Source organism: Rhinolophus ferrumequinum, chromosome 4 (genome assembly GCF_004115265.2).
Source record: "Rhinolophus ferrumequinum isolate MPI-CBG mRhiFer1 chromosome 4, mRhiFer1_v1.p, whole genome shotgun sequence".
NCBI lineage: Eukaryota > Metazoa > Chordata > Mammalia > Chiroptera > Rhinolophidae > Rhinolophus > Rhinolophus ferrumequinum.
Genome location: NC_046287.1, coordinates 44,566,464 through 44,584,391, shown reverse-complemented (window position 1 = coordinate 44,584,391; position 17,928 = coordinate 44,566,464). Strand labels below are relative to the sequence as shown.

The window sequence follows — 17,928 nt, the reverse complement described above, 5'->3', positions numbered from 1 at the left end:
GTGGTGTTCTGTCACCAGTGACACTATGGGGGAGTCAGCTGTGCCCCAAATTATGTGAGCACTTGGGAAAGCGTAGTGCAGCTGAAGAATAGCGAACAATGTAACTAGTGAATCGTCAGTTTAACAGTTTAAAGAAGAGGAGACAACAGGCGGCTATGCTCTGAAGCCACAGTGTAGCAGGGACGGGGATATGACTGCCCACGGACCCACCTCAAGTCTCCCAATACCCTGTCTTCTGTCGCTTTGTCTTGCATCTTCTTTTTCTGACTTTCTCTTCCTCCTGTGTTTCTTCCTCCTCTGCGTCTTCTGCCTGTCCCTTTTGTCTCTTCCTCCTTTTTCTGTCTTCCCTTACCAATCTCCATTCCCAGCCTTATCTCGTCCGATCCCTTCTTTCTTTCCTCCTCCTGAGGGCCACGTGTAGAAGGGAGCCATGGTGCCAGTTATTTGTATTTGAAGCAAGAGCTTCGTGCCTTGTGCTTAATGTAGGCAGCGGTGAGTCCCTCGGGGTTGACGCCTTTTCCTTGGAGTCAGTGGTTCCGTCTCAGAAGGTTCTTCCTGCCACTGCTCAGAACCCTGCCCAGTCAGGTCCTTAAGGAGTCATCTCATTAAGTGACCTAAGGGTTTGTACAAATTTCAAATCTCCACAGTCCTTGAGACCAAAGAAGACAGACTTGTCGTTCTTCCATGAGATCTCCCTGTGGTTGGAATCGATCCCATGGGCTTTCCTGCGTAGCATGCGTCATTCATCTTTAACAGAAATGTTGGCTTATGAATTCTCCACACATTTACTATGGTTGAGCAGTGGTGACCCCAGAATATTAAAAGGGCAGCTTGGAGAAGAAAGCGTTCTGTTGGACAGAAGACTGCGTTCTAATCGTCCTGGTTTCTTGGTGGGACATTCGGGCGATTAGCTTAATAACTCGTTATCCTCAGTTTCCAGCCTCCGTAAAACAGAGTGATGTTTTCATGCCTCCCTTTGGTGTGAAGTGGTGTTAAAAGATAAACAGGGGCGTATTAAACATTGTAAGAGTTTATTTGAGCAAAGATTGATTCCAATCGGGCAGCACCAAACTGGAAATGGTTAGGAGCGCTCAGCTGACAGGGCTGGGGAGAGACTTCTGTAGAGAAAAGGCGAGAGCAAAGGGAAGACATTATTTGCTTGACTACAGCCTAAAGCCTCGTTGGCTGTTTGTGATTAGTGGCCCTTAGTGTTCTGATTTTGTAACCATGAGGCATTTACAGGCTAAGGTTTTCATTTGCTTACATGGGCTGCCACGGCATTCGAGCCCCCCTCTGTCCATTGGCTTTCTTGTTAATTTAACAGTGGATTAAATGCAGTCATCTGTGAAAACACCTCGAAAGATACACACTAGCATACAGAAGCAAGATAATCCTAGTATCTGTAACACTACATACTGTCATCAAATACTTCCAAGCTACCTTTAGGCAAAAACAGTAATTCGTCTAATGAACAAAAACTATTTGGTATGCTAAATAGGCTGTTGACCTTAAACCAATTGCCAGCCAGGTATTTCTCCAGCAGAATGGGTTTATTTGGGAACAACAAAAAAATTGCAATTCGGGACATGTGGTCTAATAGGGAACCAAGTAGGAGTCTGGAGGAACAAAGGCGGGAAATGCTCTTTCATGGACTTGGGAGGGGCTGTGTAAACAAAAGTCAAGGCTCGGCAGAGTCTGTCTGGTGAGGCCCACTTCCTGGTCCATGGACGGCCCTCTTCCCACTGTGTCCTCGCATAGCAGGAGGGACGAGAAAGAGCTCCGGATCTCTTTTATAAGGGCACTGATTGCACTGATGAGGTCTCCACTCTAATCACCTCATAATACCGTCACATTGGACATTAGGTTTCCACATAGGAATTTTGGGGGCGGGGGAACATTCAGGCCGTGCAGAGGCTTTTATGGGCCAGACTTGGCAGTGGCCACATCCCTTCCACTCATATGCCATCGGCCAGAAGACACCCATATGGCCTCACCTAACCACAGGGAGGCTGGGAAAGGTAGTTCAGCTGTATGTGGACGGAAAACAGATTTAGGGAACATGTAGCAGCCTCAGTCACAATATCCAATTTAGATGCTACACATCAGATGTCTATATATAGCCTATATTGTCATTTTTATATATACAGCATTTGTTGAAATTATGACTATCATAATTATTCTTTATTATGCTTTTTTATTAATAGTTTTAAAAATAATCTTGCTGTGTGTGTATGTGCATGTGTATGCCTATTTTAGCACTTGGCATACTGTGCTATAGTTAGATGAATATGTGTTTTTATCCCTGACCTAGATCAGGGATAAAGACTGGCAAAGATGAAAGAGACTTTTGCTTAGAAGAATAACTTCGGAAATCGTTAGAAAAGGCATGTTCTCTCTTTTCTTTACCCACTTGTTTGTTGCCTCTTTCCTTTGCTCAGTGCATAGCAGGGGTGGCCCTCTCTAGCCCCTGAGGTTCACCCACAAGCCCTGGTTGAAGGGATACTTTTTTTTTCTCTCCCTGCTTGCCTGGTTTTGGTCCAACGCACAGTTTTCTATGTCTAGGTGTTATGTATGTACATGGTAGACATTTCAGGATAGGGGTATTTTGAGACTCAGAGGTGAGTTCCATAGCGTCTTAGATGGAATAGTGAGCCCTGTGGATGCTTTAAGCCATGAGCCAAGGCAGGGTGGTCATGGCTGGAACCACTGTGGGCACCCCGCCTTCGCTGCCAGACCGTGGCTGGAGCCAGAAGCAGGGCAGCTCTGGCAGAGCCAAGTGCTTGCCAGGGGACTGACCTAGCCAAGGGTGGCTCAAGACATGACTGGAAGTGCCACCAGAATCCATAGCCTCCTTTGTGCTGAAATAAGTGAACAAGTATGACTTTCTATCAAGTGTCTTCTGTTCCTTTGAAAGCAACTTTTGTCTCTTGTTTCGGATTCTTCCTGGTAGCAAAACTAACACTGCCTTTCTAATGGTAGAAAAGTTGGAAAATACAAACACAGAGTAGAATGTATAAAGTTCTTTAATCTTCAGAAATTGCCTTTATCCGTAAGAATGTTTCAAGTGCTTCTCTTTTCACGTTCCAGGCAAAGCCAAAGCTGATTGAGCCACTTGACTATGAAAATGTCATCGTCCAGAAGAAGACACAGATCCTGAACGATTGTCTTAGGGAGATGCTGCTCTTCCCTTATGATGATTTTCAGGTAGATGACTTCTAACTTTCTGTACATAGAGCCATGGGGTTCGTCTTGACAGACAGTTGTTTTCTATCTATTGATTTGTTATTTGTTTAACTTAGGATTTTTAAAAGATGAAAAGATGGTAAGAAGAAAAGTTCTGTCATTGTATTCTTCCAGGCATTCTTTCATGAGTTGATTTGTTAAAATGGTATTAATTTTGCATATATATGCAGATATAAATATATATGAATATATGTTATATATGTATATATGTACATATATGCAAATATGCCTATGTATATATATAACACATATATGTAACTTTTTTTTTCCCCAAGTGTGTGTGTGTGTGTTTCATCTTGAATAAAAGTGCTATTCTCTGGGCTGATTTAACGCTCACAAGTGCACCCTATATCTTGTGAAAAGGAATCGAGGGTTTTTGCCGAATGCCTTAGAATCTTAAAGATGGGATTTGCTGGGGAGCAGTGGAGGATTTTGTCACGGATCCTTTTAGAATGGCACTTTGGGAGACTGCATGAGAGAGGCTTTGAACTGTGTGTGGGCTCACCAGAGGAGTGTTTAGGGGTAACCAGGTACGTACTGACTCCTACCTCTGGTGCAGTGGCAGGTGCTGTTTCTTGGAGCTCAGTAGCTTCCAGCAGAGGACTCAGCACAGCTCCTGCTGTGAGCTGCACTCTGGATTGTGGCTGAAAACCTTTCAGATTATGGTCTGTGGCTGAGTGCCCACAAGAGCTTTGAGGCTGGTGAGGGAGTGAGAATAACATTCTTCCTGCAGGAACCCCATGTAGGGGTGTTAACTGCCCGGTAACCTAGAGTTACCTTGGCCTATTTGGAGTTGCTGGTTACTTCCTTCGCTCTTCATGCTTCCTCCTTCTCTACCTCCATGCTTCTCTACCTGAGGCTATTACTGTCCAAGCCCTGTCTTCTGTGAATTGAGTGCCTTAGGTTTTTTGGTTTTTTCCTTCTCTTTTTTTAAAGCTTCATTGATTATTTGTTATTTAATTTTAAAAGCACTACATACTTATATTTAAAAAAAGAGAAAACCAGCAGGCACTGTTTAAATACTTGACATTAAAAGTCTCCCCTACCACATTTTTTTCTAATCCTACTCCCCAGAACATAACCTACTATATACAGTTCAGAAACTTCTATGTTAATAACGATTGTTAAATTATATTCCTTAAAGTTTTTTCCCCCACCACATTTAAGAGACTCCAGTTTATAACAAAGGTGAGAGTTTTCACAAATGTTCACTTTTTCTAACTTGTTAAAGGTACATGTGGAGAAAATGATTATTTTTTAGTTCTTTCCACAAAAGTAAGGATTGCCATGGAAATGAAATTGACCATTATTAGTTCAATGCTGCTGCCAAAGTATGCTCTCGTGTAAATGGTTTCAATTCATGCCTAAAAATACACAATGTTTTAAAAACTTCATTGCATGAATAGACTACCTAGCTAAAGGACAAATGAATGGAAACCTCAGAATGATGCTTTTTGCCTATGATTTTGGCAACAAATTAACATGAGAAATTAAACCAGATGATTACAAATTGCAATCCCTGTTGACATATTTTTCCTGTAGTGCGTTCCAAGGATGCCAAAGGTTATCTCAGGTCTCTCTGAACATGAAGTATGTATTCTTATTGTTATTAATTAGAGTAACAAAGTTATTTCAAGTTTTACAACCTAGAATGTAAAGTTGTATTTGCAGCCCTGAGATAAAGTGGCTTAAGAAGCAAACAAACTAAAGAAACAAGATACAGTTAATTTACTTTCATTTTTTATCCCAGAGACAAGGAACCTGGATGTTTAAACAGTTGTAGAATCAAGTGATTGAAACTTGGAGAAAAACTCCTTTGTCCTATTTGCCCATAACTACTTCTCTGGGGACACCAGCACAAATATTCTAGAAACGGCAAAGAGCTCACTGACATTTTGCTGGCCGAGATTGAATGAGCAAGTGTTATTTTCTGTGTTTGTGGAATTTTTCCAAAGATTAAGGAGCTTGAATTTCAGCTTTGATCCTCATCACGGTGATTGTGATGGTTCCCCTTTAAATTTGGATGCTGTTATTTGTTTTCTTGGAGACTCCCAAATTCTAATCAAGTAAGGCCCTTTACACCACACTGAGTTTTCTTGCTAATTTGTCTTGGTGATTTTAATAATTGTCTAGTTAGCTGAATGAGCAAAATGGTCTTAGCAATGCCATAGATTTCTCTGTCTGTCCCTGATTTTTTTTTTTTTTTTTTTTTTAGACAGCATAGAAAAGGAATTATTGTTATATTATTAGAAGCAGAGGAAACAAATTCGATCAGGGGAAAGTTTTATTTCATATGGAAAAAAGATATCAAGTTGGTTAGCAAATGGATCAAATAATGAGCAAAATGCATGCTGGGGGTTGATTTGCAATACTATACTTACTAGTTAAACAATATTAGTTGAATATTAAAATGATAAGAATGTTATGTGGAGTTCTGTCAAATATATTCAGAACAGTGGTTTTCTAAAACATAAGTGTAGCTAGTGATGACACACTTGTCTAGCTCTGGAATAGGACATGTGTTGATATTGGTCACCTCCTAAGGACATCTAAGTGTTTTCTGAAAATGCATCTTATGGAGAGAGTTGTTTTGGGATGTACTTGCCCAAGGGTGGGAGAAAAACACCTGAGAGACATGAAGTAAATGTGGATTTTAAAAAACAAAAGGGTAGTTCTCCGCCATCAGAATACTGGTGACGTATAGTTTTAGGGCCAGGGACAAAAATGCCATGGCTGATATAGCCCTTACTTGCTCACTACACTTCTTTTTCAGAATCAGACCCTGGCCCTGGTACTTCGGGGTCTCGTCTGTTCTGTCTCTGCTTGGCTTCGTGGTTCTCCTTGCCAGCAATGTCGTCTCTTCTTTTCCATCCTTCCAGAACCATCTCGCCCTTTTGAGGCCACTTCAAATCCTATGGTGATTTTCTCCCCCCGTTCTCGTAATGCCTCTGAAGCTCACTGCCGACACTGTGCACATTAATACCTAAGTACATTGGCTTAGGCCTTTCACTAATGGCGTCTTATGCTTTTTGTGTTCACGTGTCACCACCCATGCTGTGGCCCTGAGGAAGGCTCAGGCACCGTGTTTGTGCCTCTCTGGCCTCTCTAACCTGTGCCTCCCTAGCCTCCCACCTGTGCCTCTCTGGCCTCTCTAACCTGTGCCTCTCTAGCCTCCCACCTGTACCTCTCTAGCCTCCCACTGTGCCTCTCTAGACTCTCACCTTGCCCATCCACCTCCACATGCACATAATCTCTCCCCACTGGGTACTACAGTTGGGTACTTTTGGCTTCATTTAAAATTAGTAAAGTTATTATGAATATTAGGTAGTTTTCTTTGATTCAAGAAGTAAATAATGAGTACCATTAAACACACGTGGAAATGCCAGTGACTAGATTTGTAAGTTTTTGCTTGATCAATGACTTGGTTTGGTGGAAGTTAGATAATTTCTGAAATAAAAGAATGGAGGTGAAACAGAGTCTTAAAAGGCATACACTTTCTGATGACTGACGAACCTTTATTGTTCTCAAAGTTTTCTGGTCTCATCAATTTTTCTTGACATAATCTGAGAACTTATTTTCCGTGGGTAAATTGTAGGTAAACTTTACTGGGCAATTGGAGATGTAACTTTTATGATTTAAATGTTTTAGATCAAGAAATGTAAAATGGTTTGTTGCTTTAGAAGTAACAATTCTATGCATAACTGAAAGTAATGCTCAGGAATCCCCCTTTTCCTGTCGGAGACATAAAATTCAGTGTGGGTTTGGCCATTTCCAATCACAATTCTTCTTCAAGGGAAGCCTCTTACCAGATGATGCTGGTGACGGTGACATTTTTAACTGAATGGGAGGGTGTTGCCATCAGTCCACTGAGTCTACAGCTGGCTTTTTGAGCTCCTATGTGCCCTAGCTTTTTAGATAGCTTAGTCATGGTAGAGCAGCTACGTAAAGTGTTGGAATATGGAGAAGGAAGTAAATGGTAAAAAGGATGTTGGGATGCAATTTATGGATATTATTTATATTTTACAAACATTAGACTTTGATATGTGATATAAACTAACAAGGGAGAGAGTTCGTATGGGAGGAATAAAAAGAGCATGTTGTGTTCCACTTCTGGGGATATAGCCCAAAGAATTGAAAACAGGGATTCAAAAGATACTTGTACACTTATGTGTTATGTTCATAGCAGCATTATTCACAGTAGCCAAAAGGTAGAAACAACCCAGGTGTCCAGGGATGCATGAGTGGAAAACAAATGGTGTATCTATACATTGGGATTCTACACAGCCTAAAAAAGGAAGGAAATTCTGACACATGCTACAACAGGGATAAACCTTGAGGACATTATGCTAGGCGATTCTACTTATATGAGGTACCTAGAGTCGTCAAATTCATAGAGATAGAAAATATAATGATGATTGCTCGAGGCTGGGGGAGGATACGAAGTTAGTGTTTATTGGGTACAGAGTTTCAGTTTTGCAAGATGAAAAGAGTTCTGTGGGTGGACGGTGGTGATGGTTACACAAGAATAATGTTCTTAATGCCACTGAACTATCCACTTGAAAATGGTTAAGGTGGTAAATGTTGTGTTATATGGATATTTTACCACAATTTTAAAATGAAGAGCATGTTGTTACAGGATTTCTCCACTATGTGAGTGTGAAATTGTTGTCATCCTTAAAGTTGTGTGTGAAGTCAGGATGAGGAATGATTCTCAGGTGCTCTTCCTGCTGATACTTTATGGTGTATTATCGATGTCAAATCTCTTAGCAAGAGCATTTAAAAGGAAAGATGGGAACATAAAGCAAAGATTATTAATAATTGGCAATGCTAGAAATTTTCACTTTTGGAAATGTTTACATACAGGAGAATCCTAACGTGTTCTCAGAGTTGTACAGAAAAATGTGGTCAGTCCATTTCCCTTTAAGTAACATCCTGATTTTTATTTTTCCTCTGTTTCTTTTCCTCTTCTACTTACATGAGCCTGATAATGATCTACAAACCGCTGGCCTGGAAAGGAAGCCAGGCCCCACGACTTACAAAGGGCCTGGAAGTCCCTGATCTCATTTCCCATCTGGTCTTTTTTTTAAAGAGATTTTTTTTTTTAACAGTGTTTTTCCTCACTTTTTATTATACGCTGCCAAACAAATAATCTCAACACTTTGTTTTGGCCTTTTTGTTGAAAAGTGTTTTTTTGATAAATTCCTCAAAATTTTTATCAGTCGGAATTCACTGGCCAACAATGTAACTTTCATGAACATTGTGGTCTCTGAGATGTTAGTTCTTGTCTATGGTTGAAACTTCCTGAAAAATCTGAATGAATAATATTTCTGAATTGATAACTGGCCAGACCTTCAGGGGATGAGAATTTTAATTCTAGTTCAAGTAATGCCTTTTACAGAACACAGTGACAGGTCATTCTTTTATGATCAAATATGCCTCAAAAGAAAGGCTTTTTTTTCAGATAGCACTGATCAGCTGAGTTGAGTACATTTACTTAGCTTATAGTTTATAGTTATACTACTTGTGCAAAGGGCTCACTCAGCCTTGTAAGATGCTTCGGGATGTAAATATAGGACAGGGTTCCTGCTTTCAAGTTGCTCAAAACTTAGGAGAGGAGATAATTAATATTAGTCACCAGCAGGAGAATGTGACCAGCGTCACGACATACATGAAGTCCCACGGGCATTTAAGTTGGACATAGAGGGGCATTCAGGTGTTAAGCATCCTTCAAGTGTTGGAAATGCAGAAGCCCAGTCTAAGAGAGAAGCCAGGGTCCTTGATCTGGGCGCACTGAAGCAATGTGAGACGAAACAGTGGCCAAAGAGATCAGGACATGAGAGCCCTCGTGGGGACCAAATCTCGGGGAGTGACTTCACTTGGGAGGAAGGGGGGTGGGATGTAGAGACAGAAAGTAAGAAAAGAACTAGGAAACGGCGGGGTCTGGAGAAGGCAGGTGGACAGGCAGACTGTCATGTACTCCTGCTGATGAGCTGGGGAGAAGGGCTTCTTGGAGGCGGTGAGCAGGACACCCTTGCCGATGACTGCAGTTTCTTCAGCCAGGGCTGCAGAAGTGAGTGGGTGAGGCCAGAGGTTAGCGTGACACAGTAGGAGACAGAGGGAGTCAGCTGGCTCAGGGCAGTGGTAAGAGTTTTTACCAGGACTGGGGACACCTGAGAATGGGCTAAGAAGGGGAGTCCGGGAATGAGGAAGAGATTGAAGATGCAAGGTATTATGAGGCTATGTTTTGAAGCAAAGCGCTGTAGGGGGTCTACTGGGATGGAATTAAAGGTCTTCGGAGGAAGAGTTCAGGAGGGAGAGTTCTATGAACTGCAAAGAGAGGATTGGATATTGAGAAATTTAGAGGAGAAATGGGCCGAGGGAGCTAATGTCAGGTTGGCCCAGGTGAGGCGCAGCTTGGGGGAGAGCAAGGAGGGTTTGGAAAGCAGGCTGTGGGGAATAGGGTGGGAGGGGTAACAGTAAGAACCAGCATGTAGCACCCCACTGCTGTGACCGTGGCACAGCCCTTACCTTTTCTTGCCTTGGTTAGGGCAAGAACCTCTTAGCAAGTGTCCCAACCCCGTTTCAGTCTGTTACCAGAGGAGGCAGAGTGATCGTTTAAGGCAGGTGACAGCACTCCTATGTTAGGAGTCCCTCACTGACGGCCTTGCCATGGCCTGAAGGACCCCGTGATCATGTCTCCCCACTACCTCTCTGACCATCTCCCCACTCCTCTCCCCACTCTCTCTGCTGCAGCCACACTGGGCCCCATGGTGGTGGGTAGAGGGGCTTCTCTCCCACTCCATATAGTCTCCTTCCTGAGGGCCTTTCCTCAGGCTGGTCCTGTGCTGGTACGTTCTGTCCCCTCTGTCCCACGCTTCCTGCAAACCTTTCCCCAAATCTCAGTGAGGCCCCTGTCACTGCTGTGCCCTCCAACCCCTGTGGCGTTCCTGGTCCTCCTTACCTGACTCTGTCTTATTTTCTTCTCACTGTATTCCCTGTTTGCTTCTAACATACTTGTGTGTTTATTCCTGTGAGCTCCACACAGATAGAGGAAGGATTAAACCAAGATGCTATCTTACAGCAGGGATAGCTTAAGCAGGTGGATATCTGTTTATACTATATTGATAGCATTCATTTAATATTGTTCTTTACTATAAATTATTTGTAACTACAAGACTGTTTATTATTTTCTCCCCAGATAGAAAATAAAATCTCTACGAGAGTAGCAAACCATAATTGCTGGATTTTTATTACAAACAATAGTTTTTTCACAATTTATCTTTGCATTTGCCCAAACTTCCTACAATAGGGTTTTATCTGTGGTAGGCACTTAATATGTATTGAAGAAATGGATGGATTTGGGATCTAGCACCAGCTGCCTTTGAGGTTGTAAGAGCATGTCCCAAGGTAGAAGAGAGGGAGACATAACATATTTCATTAAAAACAAAAGCCAAAAGTCCTTAAAGAAAAAGAAAACCTAGGTTTTTGGGCTCAGAATTATGAGATGCCATTTATCGTATTACCAGGCCCAAAATCTGTGGGTCCTACAACCCAAAAGGGTCCTGCAGCGTCCATACTGCTGCCTTTTTCTCCCTGGCGTGCCTGGTGGCGCCTGGACACTGCTGAGTGTGTCCTGCGTGGGTTTGAGCGGCCGTGGACCGCAGCGCCTTGTGATGTGGATGAAAAGGTCCAGAGGAGCAAGTAAGGAAGTTCAGCAAAGTCCTGTGATACCGGAAGTCCTCGAAGAAGCAGGACTTCCCCACTGCGTGGCATTTTATCTGCAAAGCAGAAGCTCTGCTCCACTGTGCTTAAAATAAGGCTTTGGATGGCGTCCCAGGAGCTGACAGGCCGGCCTGAACCAGCATGGTGGTGGTGCTGGTAAATGAATGGGGGGATTTGCGTGACACTCTCCTGGATACACAAGTGAAACCTTCACACGTATGATGAGCGGCATGTGAGAGAGTGTGCCTTCCTGAAAAGAGCGTTCATCGGTATGTGGGAACATGTAAATAATGGACATGTTTTAACATGAAGCGTATTCACTATGCTAGGTGTTCCCACAAAGTACGGGCTCTTTAGCACCTAAAATTGCATTCTGAAGGAAGACGCAGTGCCATACACAGACAGCTAGAAAGTGAAAGAAACCACACGGCATACATGTCTTCCTCGAGGCTATGTTACTGAATGGAATGCAAATGGCTTAGAGGGATGGTCGGTGCTCTGGACACCAGGGGTAGTGGCAGGATCCAAGATTTAGTCATATGACCCTAGATTTTAGTCCCAGGTCTGCCTGTTACTAACCTTGGTGTTTGGGCAAGCAATAAACCCTCCTAAAATTCACTTTTCTTAATCTGTAATTCAGAGAGAGAATTTGCCTTATAATCTGGATTCTCATAGATGTGTGAGAATCCAAAGAGGTACCATGACTTAGGAAAGCTCTTTGCCCATCCTGGCTGATGTCCTCCAGTTGGCTGGGAGGGAGCTGAGCTGCCTTCTTCTTCTCCTCTAGGTAACACTGTTTTATTTTTGAGGGTGGCAGACTTGAGTAGCACAGCCATGTGATGTGGAGCAGGCTGAGCCCCTTACTAATGGGGAAGCAGACCTGCCACTTATGCTCCAAATGACCTCAGGTCCACTCCTGGTTTTCCGGACACCCCCATTCTCTCTTGTGCAGTGGTACTCAGTGAACTGATGAGTCTGGTCATTAAGGGTTCTGAACATTGAATTTAGTTACAGTTTACTGCATCTGAACAGGCAATTATATATATTGTATAATGTATAATTTGGGGGTTGAGAAAGTAGCAGAATGAATTTTTTATGACTCTCAAAGGTCGACTGAAATTTATGTGACATTTTAGGAAACAGGACATTATGTGGTCACAAAAGCTACCTGTTGCGGAAACAGTGTCTCATTTGGAACCTCAAGTGATCTCACAACTAAATAGAACCATCTCCATTTTGAAACCCCAACTGCCCATTCACTCCACAAACGTTTATGTTGTGCCAGATGTCCTGCTGGGTGTTAGAGAAGCAAACATCTTGGTGTAGTCCGAGATTTCCAAGTTTGGTGGGAGACACCGGCAGGTTTTGGAGGGATTTCAGGAGAATGGCACACGTGCTAATCCAGGGCAATGTGCTCCGGGAGGTTGCTATGAGCGGGTCTGCAGCCAGGCAGCACGGTCAGGGCATCAGAGAGTCAGAAGCACCCCGTGTGCTAGAGGGTTGGAGAAGGGCGGGAGAAAGTCCAGAAACATGACCAGAGTTGATGCGGCTGGCCATGAGTGGTCTCAGGCCGTGCTCAGGAGTTTGGACTTTGTCTGGTGACAGTGAGGAGTCATTGACAGAACGTAAGTAGAGGCGTGACTTCACTATCATGAGAACTTTAGAAAGATGACTGACAGCTGTGCAGGGAATGGAGACGAGGGAAGGCGGGCATAGCAGTGAGGGACGGCTGCACTGAGGTTCATGCAAAAGCACCCTCAGTCTCTGCATCGTCGTGGGGCGCACAGCAAGGGCAGTCACTGACCTCACAGGGTGACACTGCTGAGTGAACGGAGAAAGGCAGTTAAAGATGGCAGCTTGGGGACCCTGCAGGAGCTAGTGAAGATGAGCTGTTAGAGAGAGGCACAGAGATGTCCATTTCTCTGCTCATAATCAGGGCTCAACCCTGGTAATGTTTTCCTTAGTTCCTTGCGAGTTGTTTTTAGTTAGATCCCTCCAGAAACCTAAATGGAATTCTTACTCCAGACCCTTATCTTGTCCCAGGCTTTGTCCATTTTCTTAATGATTAGTGAATTAAACATTGGGAATCCTCAGGAAACTGCTTCCCTGAAAATGGAATTGTCTGATCTTAATAGAACATGTGGGTTAGCTGCCAAGACATGATCTCGCAATGAGATGTGGGGAACGCCCTGTGTGGATTTCAGTTTCCAGCCTGGCTTGGGACTGAATCCTCTGGAAAGCGAGTCATCTTCTCTGAAACCAGTGCGTCGGCCAGATATTTGGAAAGGCTTCCTTACTGCTGTGCTCAGTAAGTCGCAGCAGAGTTCCCAGAGTTTCTAATGGTAATGTTTAATACTGCCCTGGATACAAAACGTTTTATGTACGGACAGTGCAGCCCCGGGGGCGTTTCCAGCAGCCATCAAAGGGATTTAACTCCACAGTCACTGGAGGCACCTGTGGTTTGACTGAGGCCTGGAGATGAAAGGATAGTTGGGAGCCATCTATCTAACAGGGAGTCGTTGAAAATCCGAGATAACTTTAGAACATCGAGCGGACACCAGCCACTTGGCCCAGCCGAGCACAAGAAAAATTCAACTCAGGGCCTACTCTTTAGGGAGGGAGATAGACCAGGCCTCAGGGACGTCACCTAAAGAGCTCAGTCTTACCTAGACTGCCTGGGTTCTGATTTCTGCTGGCATCGGCTTCCCTTCCTTCACTGAGCCCTGGCGGCCTCCAAGTTTACCATTCTCCCGGGAGATCAAAGGACTCTTTCTCCGACAAATGCATCAAGCCCTCAAAGGTTTGAAGGGATAGTTCTTCTCAGTAAATTAGAACAAAAATAAGCACAAGTACAGATGCTTCATAGGGAACTACAAACAGGAGGGGTTGACAGCAAAGTGAAGATAGTCTGCCTTTTAGCCTAAGAGTAGATTGGAGTTGACTGGCCTCGGAGCCAGGGGGGCTTCTCTGTCCAGCAGGTCAGCAAAGGGGTTCTCAGGCCTTCTTCTCTGACTTCCGGCCAGCCTCAGGGGTCAGGGTGCGTCAGAGATGTAAGACAGCAGAGACCTAGGAAATTTGCCTCTGTCTGTTCTGCAGCCGTGTGCCTACTGACCAGTCACCTCCTCTTGAGGAGAAGAACCCTTTTCATCTCTTTTTTCTGACTCAATATCTCAGCTGGTGCACCGTGCCTTGCCTGTCCCGGGAGTTATTCTGTTTCGGACGCCCCAGGAGACAACTCTTCCTGTTTCAAAGCCCGCACTCCCTTCTGGGCTGCCTGAGTGGTTTGTTTTTCTGTCTGAGGGAGGACACTCCCCGCCCTGGGCTCCTTTGAGCAGCAGAGATGGATGGGAGACAGTCTGTGGATCCACACAGCTGGCTCAGGTTCCAGCCCACCCGCTTCTCTGGGATATTGTCCTCAGCATATAGTTCATGTGTTCCCAAGAGAAGGGTGGGCCTTTGTTTCAGTCTCTTAATTAAAACCCTATAAAATATTTCAAACACCTAGTGGATTTACTTACTTCCCACCAGGGACTAAAAGGGTTGTTTGGTTATAGTCTAATGCCCATTATAAAATGATTAATTAAAAAATCCAGTGCCATATGAGTTGAGAAGGTTAGAAAAATAAAGAAATGACGACACAAAAGCATGTCTTTGTTAATACTCACGCCTCTATTTATTTCAATCTACATAGTGAATCTTCCCTCCTTTTAATCCAACAATGCCTTTTGTTAGAAAAATAAGCGGGGGTCTATAAATCAACGCAGATACAGTATTCATCTTTTCTTTTTTTTTTCTGGACATCTTTTATGTTTCAATTTCTCACAAAGCAATTCATAGCACTCAAATAAACCATTTGAGAGAGGCAGACTTAGAATTCCATGTTCACAGAACTGTGGAATATTTAATCCATAAAGGAAACCTGGAGATCCTAGAAAACTATTTTATGGATGTAGAAAGCTAAAACTTTCCCCTAAGATCACACAGCTAATTAGAGGCAGAGCTCAGATGAGAACTCAGGTTTCCTGGCTCTCCATTCAAACCCCTTTCCAATATCACTTCTCAGATTCTTCCATAGGAAGTTTAATTAAATTATGCGCTTCACGTTGCTTGTGGTTTGAAACACGAGCTTCTCGGTGTCCCAGCCTCAGTGGGGTCAAGGTAGCGTGTTGGCTAGCACCAATGAAGGAGGGCAGAGGCCTGGCCAGGTGGGGGTCGGGAATTTTGATAGTAGAGAGGGATTCCAAGATGAAGCTGAAGAAACAGGGTCGCAGCAGGCTGTCAGGAAAGAGCATTGAGTGATGATTAAAAGCGGGAAGGAAATGGCAGCCAGCCTGGGGTTGGCCCCTGGTGAGGAGACCTGATGTGCCTGTATGTTCCCTTTAGGTGGCCATGGCCCTGCCTCCCTGGGCTAAGCATCCAGACATGGGTCCTAGCCATTCAGATGACCCCAGTTTTTGGAGGGAATCGTTTCAACCAAGAGAACAAAAAAAGTTTTTAAAATAAAAAAGAATCTGTTTGAAATTTGTCATTCCAAATTAGACACGGAGATCGTAAATTTTACTCTTCCTATTCTAGTCCTGGGGCGAGGTAGGGAACTGCACTTCTTCAACTTGTTCCATTAAAAAAGAAAGTCCCATACAGATTTACCTCTCAGGTGTTTGTGCATCATTATATAAGCCCTTTGGGAGAGGACTTCACCCCTTTCTCTTTATTTAGCAGTCCTGTTTTCCTTTTCGATTACTCCTTTAATTTTATGGAACTCCTTATAGCACTCCTGTCCATACTTGGCCAAGATAATTAAGGACTTGTATGTGTCAAAGACTACCAGTACGTATTTCACCTAAGTAATGGTATTGACCAAAATTAGACTTTTATTTTAGACTATTGTAGTAGCTAGAAGGGGACTTTTATTTTCAAGTTGTTTTGTGCTGTGAAATTTATATCCCAGTGGTTGTCTGAGAAGCTATCTATGTTTAGATTTAATTTTCAGGTCTTACCACACTTCTTAGTGTGAAATACTTTTCCTTTCCCTTTGCAAATGTAGAAAACACTTAGTTGAAAGCTACTAAATAGGAATGATATTCTTTGACTATCCGCCTTGATGTTGATTTATATAAAGTGGATAGAGACCCATATTCTAGCAGAAATATGATTTTAACTCATAGAGAAGTAGAAAAAACACCACAACTGTGAAAAAGAAAATTGAGCTAATTTTTGAGAAGGGTTTTAGTGTACATTGAGTATAAATCTCCTGGTATTGATTTGGACTCTGTTATAAACCAGATAAATAAAACTATAGAAATTTAATGTGAATTGATTTGGCATACAATAGACTTTTACTCAAATGTGACTTTTAATACATAAAATCTAGAGAAATTAAAATAGAACATTCTTTTATGCTATAGCCTTCCCTTGTTAATTTCCATAATGGACCAGAGAACTTTTGTAGTAATAGAAAAAATACTTAAATGCATGTAATGGGTGATTATTGGTAAGCTCCTACTTCTGTCTCCATTGTCTATTTTATTTAATCATTCTTGAAACATTTATTGAGTACTTTACAGAGATGCAAATAGAAAGATACATTTCCTGCCCTCAAACGAATCCACAACCTGCTAGGCAAAAAAAAGACATGTGTTTGCCGGAGACTTTTGGTTAATGAGGTAGGCGAGCTATCAGACGGGGCCTCATGGGGCATGATTTGTAAGGTCATCAAGGTTTAGGGTCAAATCTGAGCTTTGCAAGTCCAGAGACCAGGTTTGAGCATTATGACCAGAGTTATCTGGGCTAAGGAGAACTGACTTGTAGTAGCCAACCACACAAGAGAACAAACTGGAATGCCATTTAATAACATGCCTTCAGAACTAGAATTAATGAGCAGGTCAGGATACACTGCTTGGCTGTGTGTTCTCTCTAATTAGGAAAGTCGAGATGGGGATCACATTATAACAAGAAGGTTGGTGAGGTTGGGCTCCCAAAGACATTGAGTGGGAAGACCTTGACACGGGAGGGTCAAACGATGACCCCCATTGGTGCCGAGCGCAGTAGTCCCCATGGGGCCCCCAACCCCATGGATCCCAGCCTTTCCTTTTAAATTGTGATAAGATACTGACAAAAGTGCTCCAGGCTTGCAAGCCCTGTTCTTTCTGTCGGCCCATTCTTTTCCCAAATGAGTTAAAAACCACTGACTAACCTGTGGGTTGGTGGGGTTTTAGTGTTGTTTGATTCAAGTTTTATTAGAGGCAGTTTTTCCCTTGACATAGAATGTATATTTTCAGTCCTAGGATTTAATGGGTTTGTTTCTTTTGTGTGTACAAAGAGCTAATCTCAGTTATTATGTCTTGACTTTGTTCTTTTAACTCCCCAAAGGTCAGCTGATCTCCAAGTTTCTCTCCTTTTGTACTGCATACACTTGTACTCCTCCTGTATAATTTAGCGTAAGTGTCTTTGCCTTGGAACACGTCTTCTAGAGGGCACACCTCTTCGCCTCCCAGTCAGATTTAGACTCCCCTCCTCTTTCCTCTCATAGCAGCCTGTGCTTCTGTGCTTTTTCTCATCCCCTTCTGTAGTACTAATCAATAATTTATTTCTTCATCTTCCTCTCCCATCAGGCTGTAAGCTCTATAAGAACAGCAACTACATTTTATTAAACTCTGTGATTCCAACTGCTAGTTCAGCGTCTGGTAGTAGAAAGTGGGGACCCAGTAGAGGGAGGGAGTGAGGGAAGGATGAATAGGTGGATGGATGAATGGTTGGATAAAGTGATATTTACGTCGAACCCTTAAATGATCAATAGAATATTGTTTAGGAAGAGAAGCCACTAAAGTCTGCTGTCAAGGTCTAACAGACATTTCTGTCTCTTACTTGACCACGACGAGGATGCTGACTGAATGGAAGGGGGAGTGTGGAAACCAGACTGCAGTTTAGTGTATCCTCTCAGGGCTTCCGTCCTAACACTGCACT

The 17,928-nt window shown here is 43.1% G+C and overlaps 1 protein-coding gene across 7 annotated transcripts in view; it reads left to right on the top strand.

The window, feature by feature from the left end:
* DOCK9 (dedicator of cytokinesis 9) overlaps positions 1-17,928 on the top strand; it is a 257,537-nt gene that overhangs the window by 114,015 nt on the left and 125,594 nt on the right. For all 7 annotated transcript variants that reach the window (XM_033105052.1, XM_033105055.1, XM_033105056.1 and 4 more), the window contains exon 2: positions 3,088-3,204. In XM_033105052.1, the coding sequence (XP_032960943.1) occupies positions 3,088-3,204 (117 nt within the window). The remainder of the gene's footprint in view (positions 1-3,087; positions 3,205-17,928) is intronic.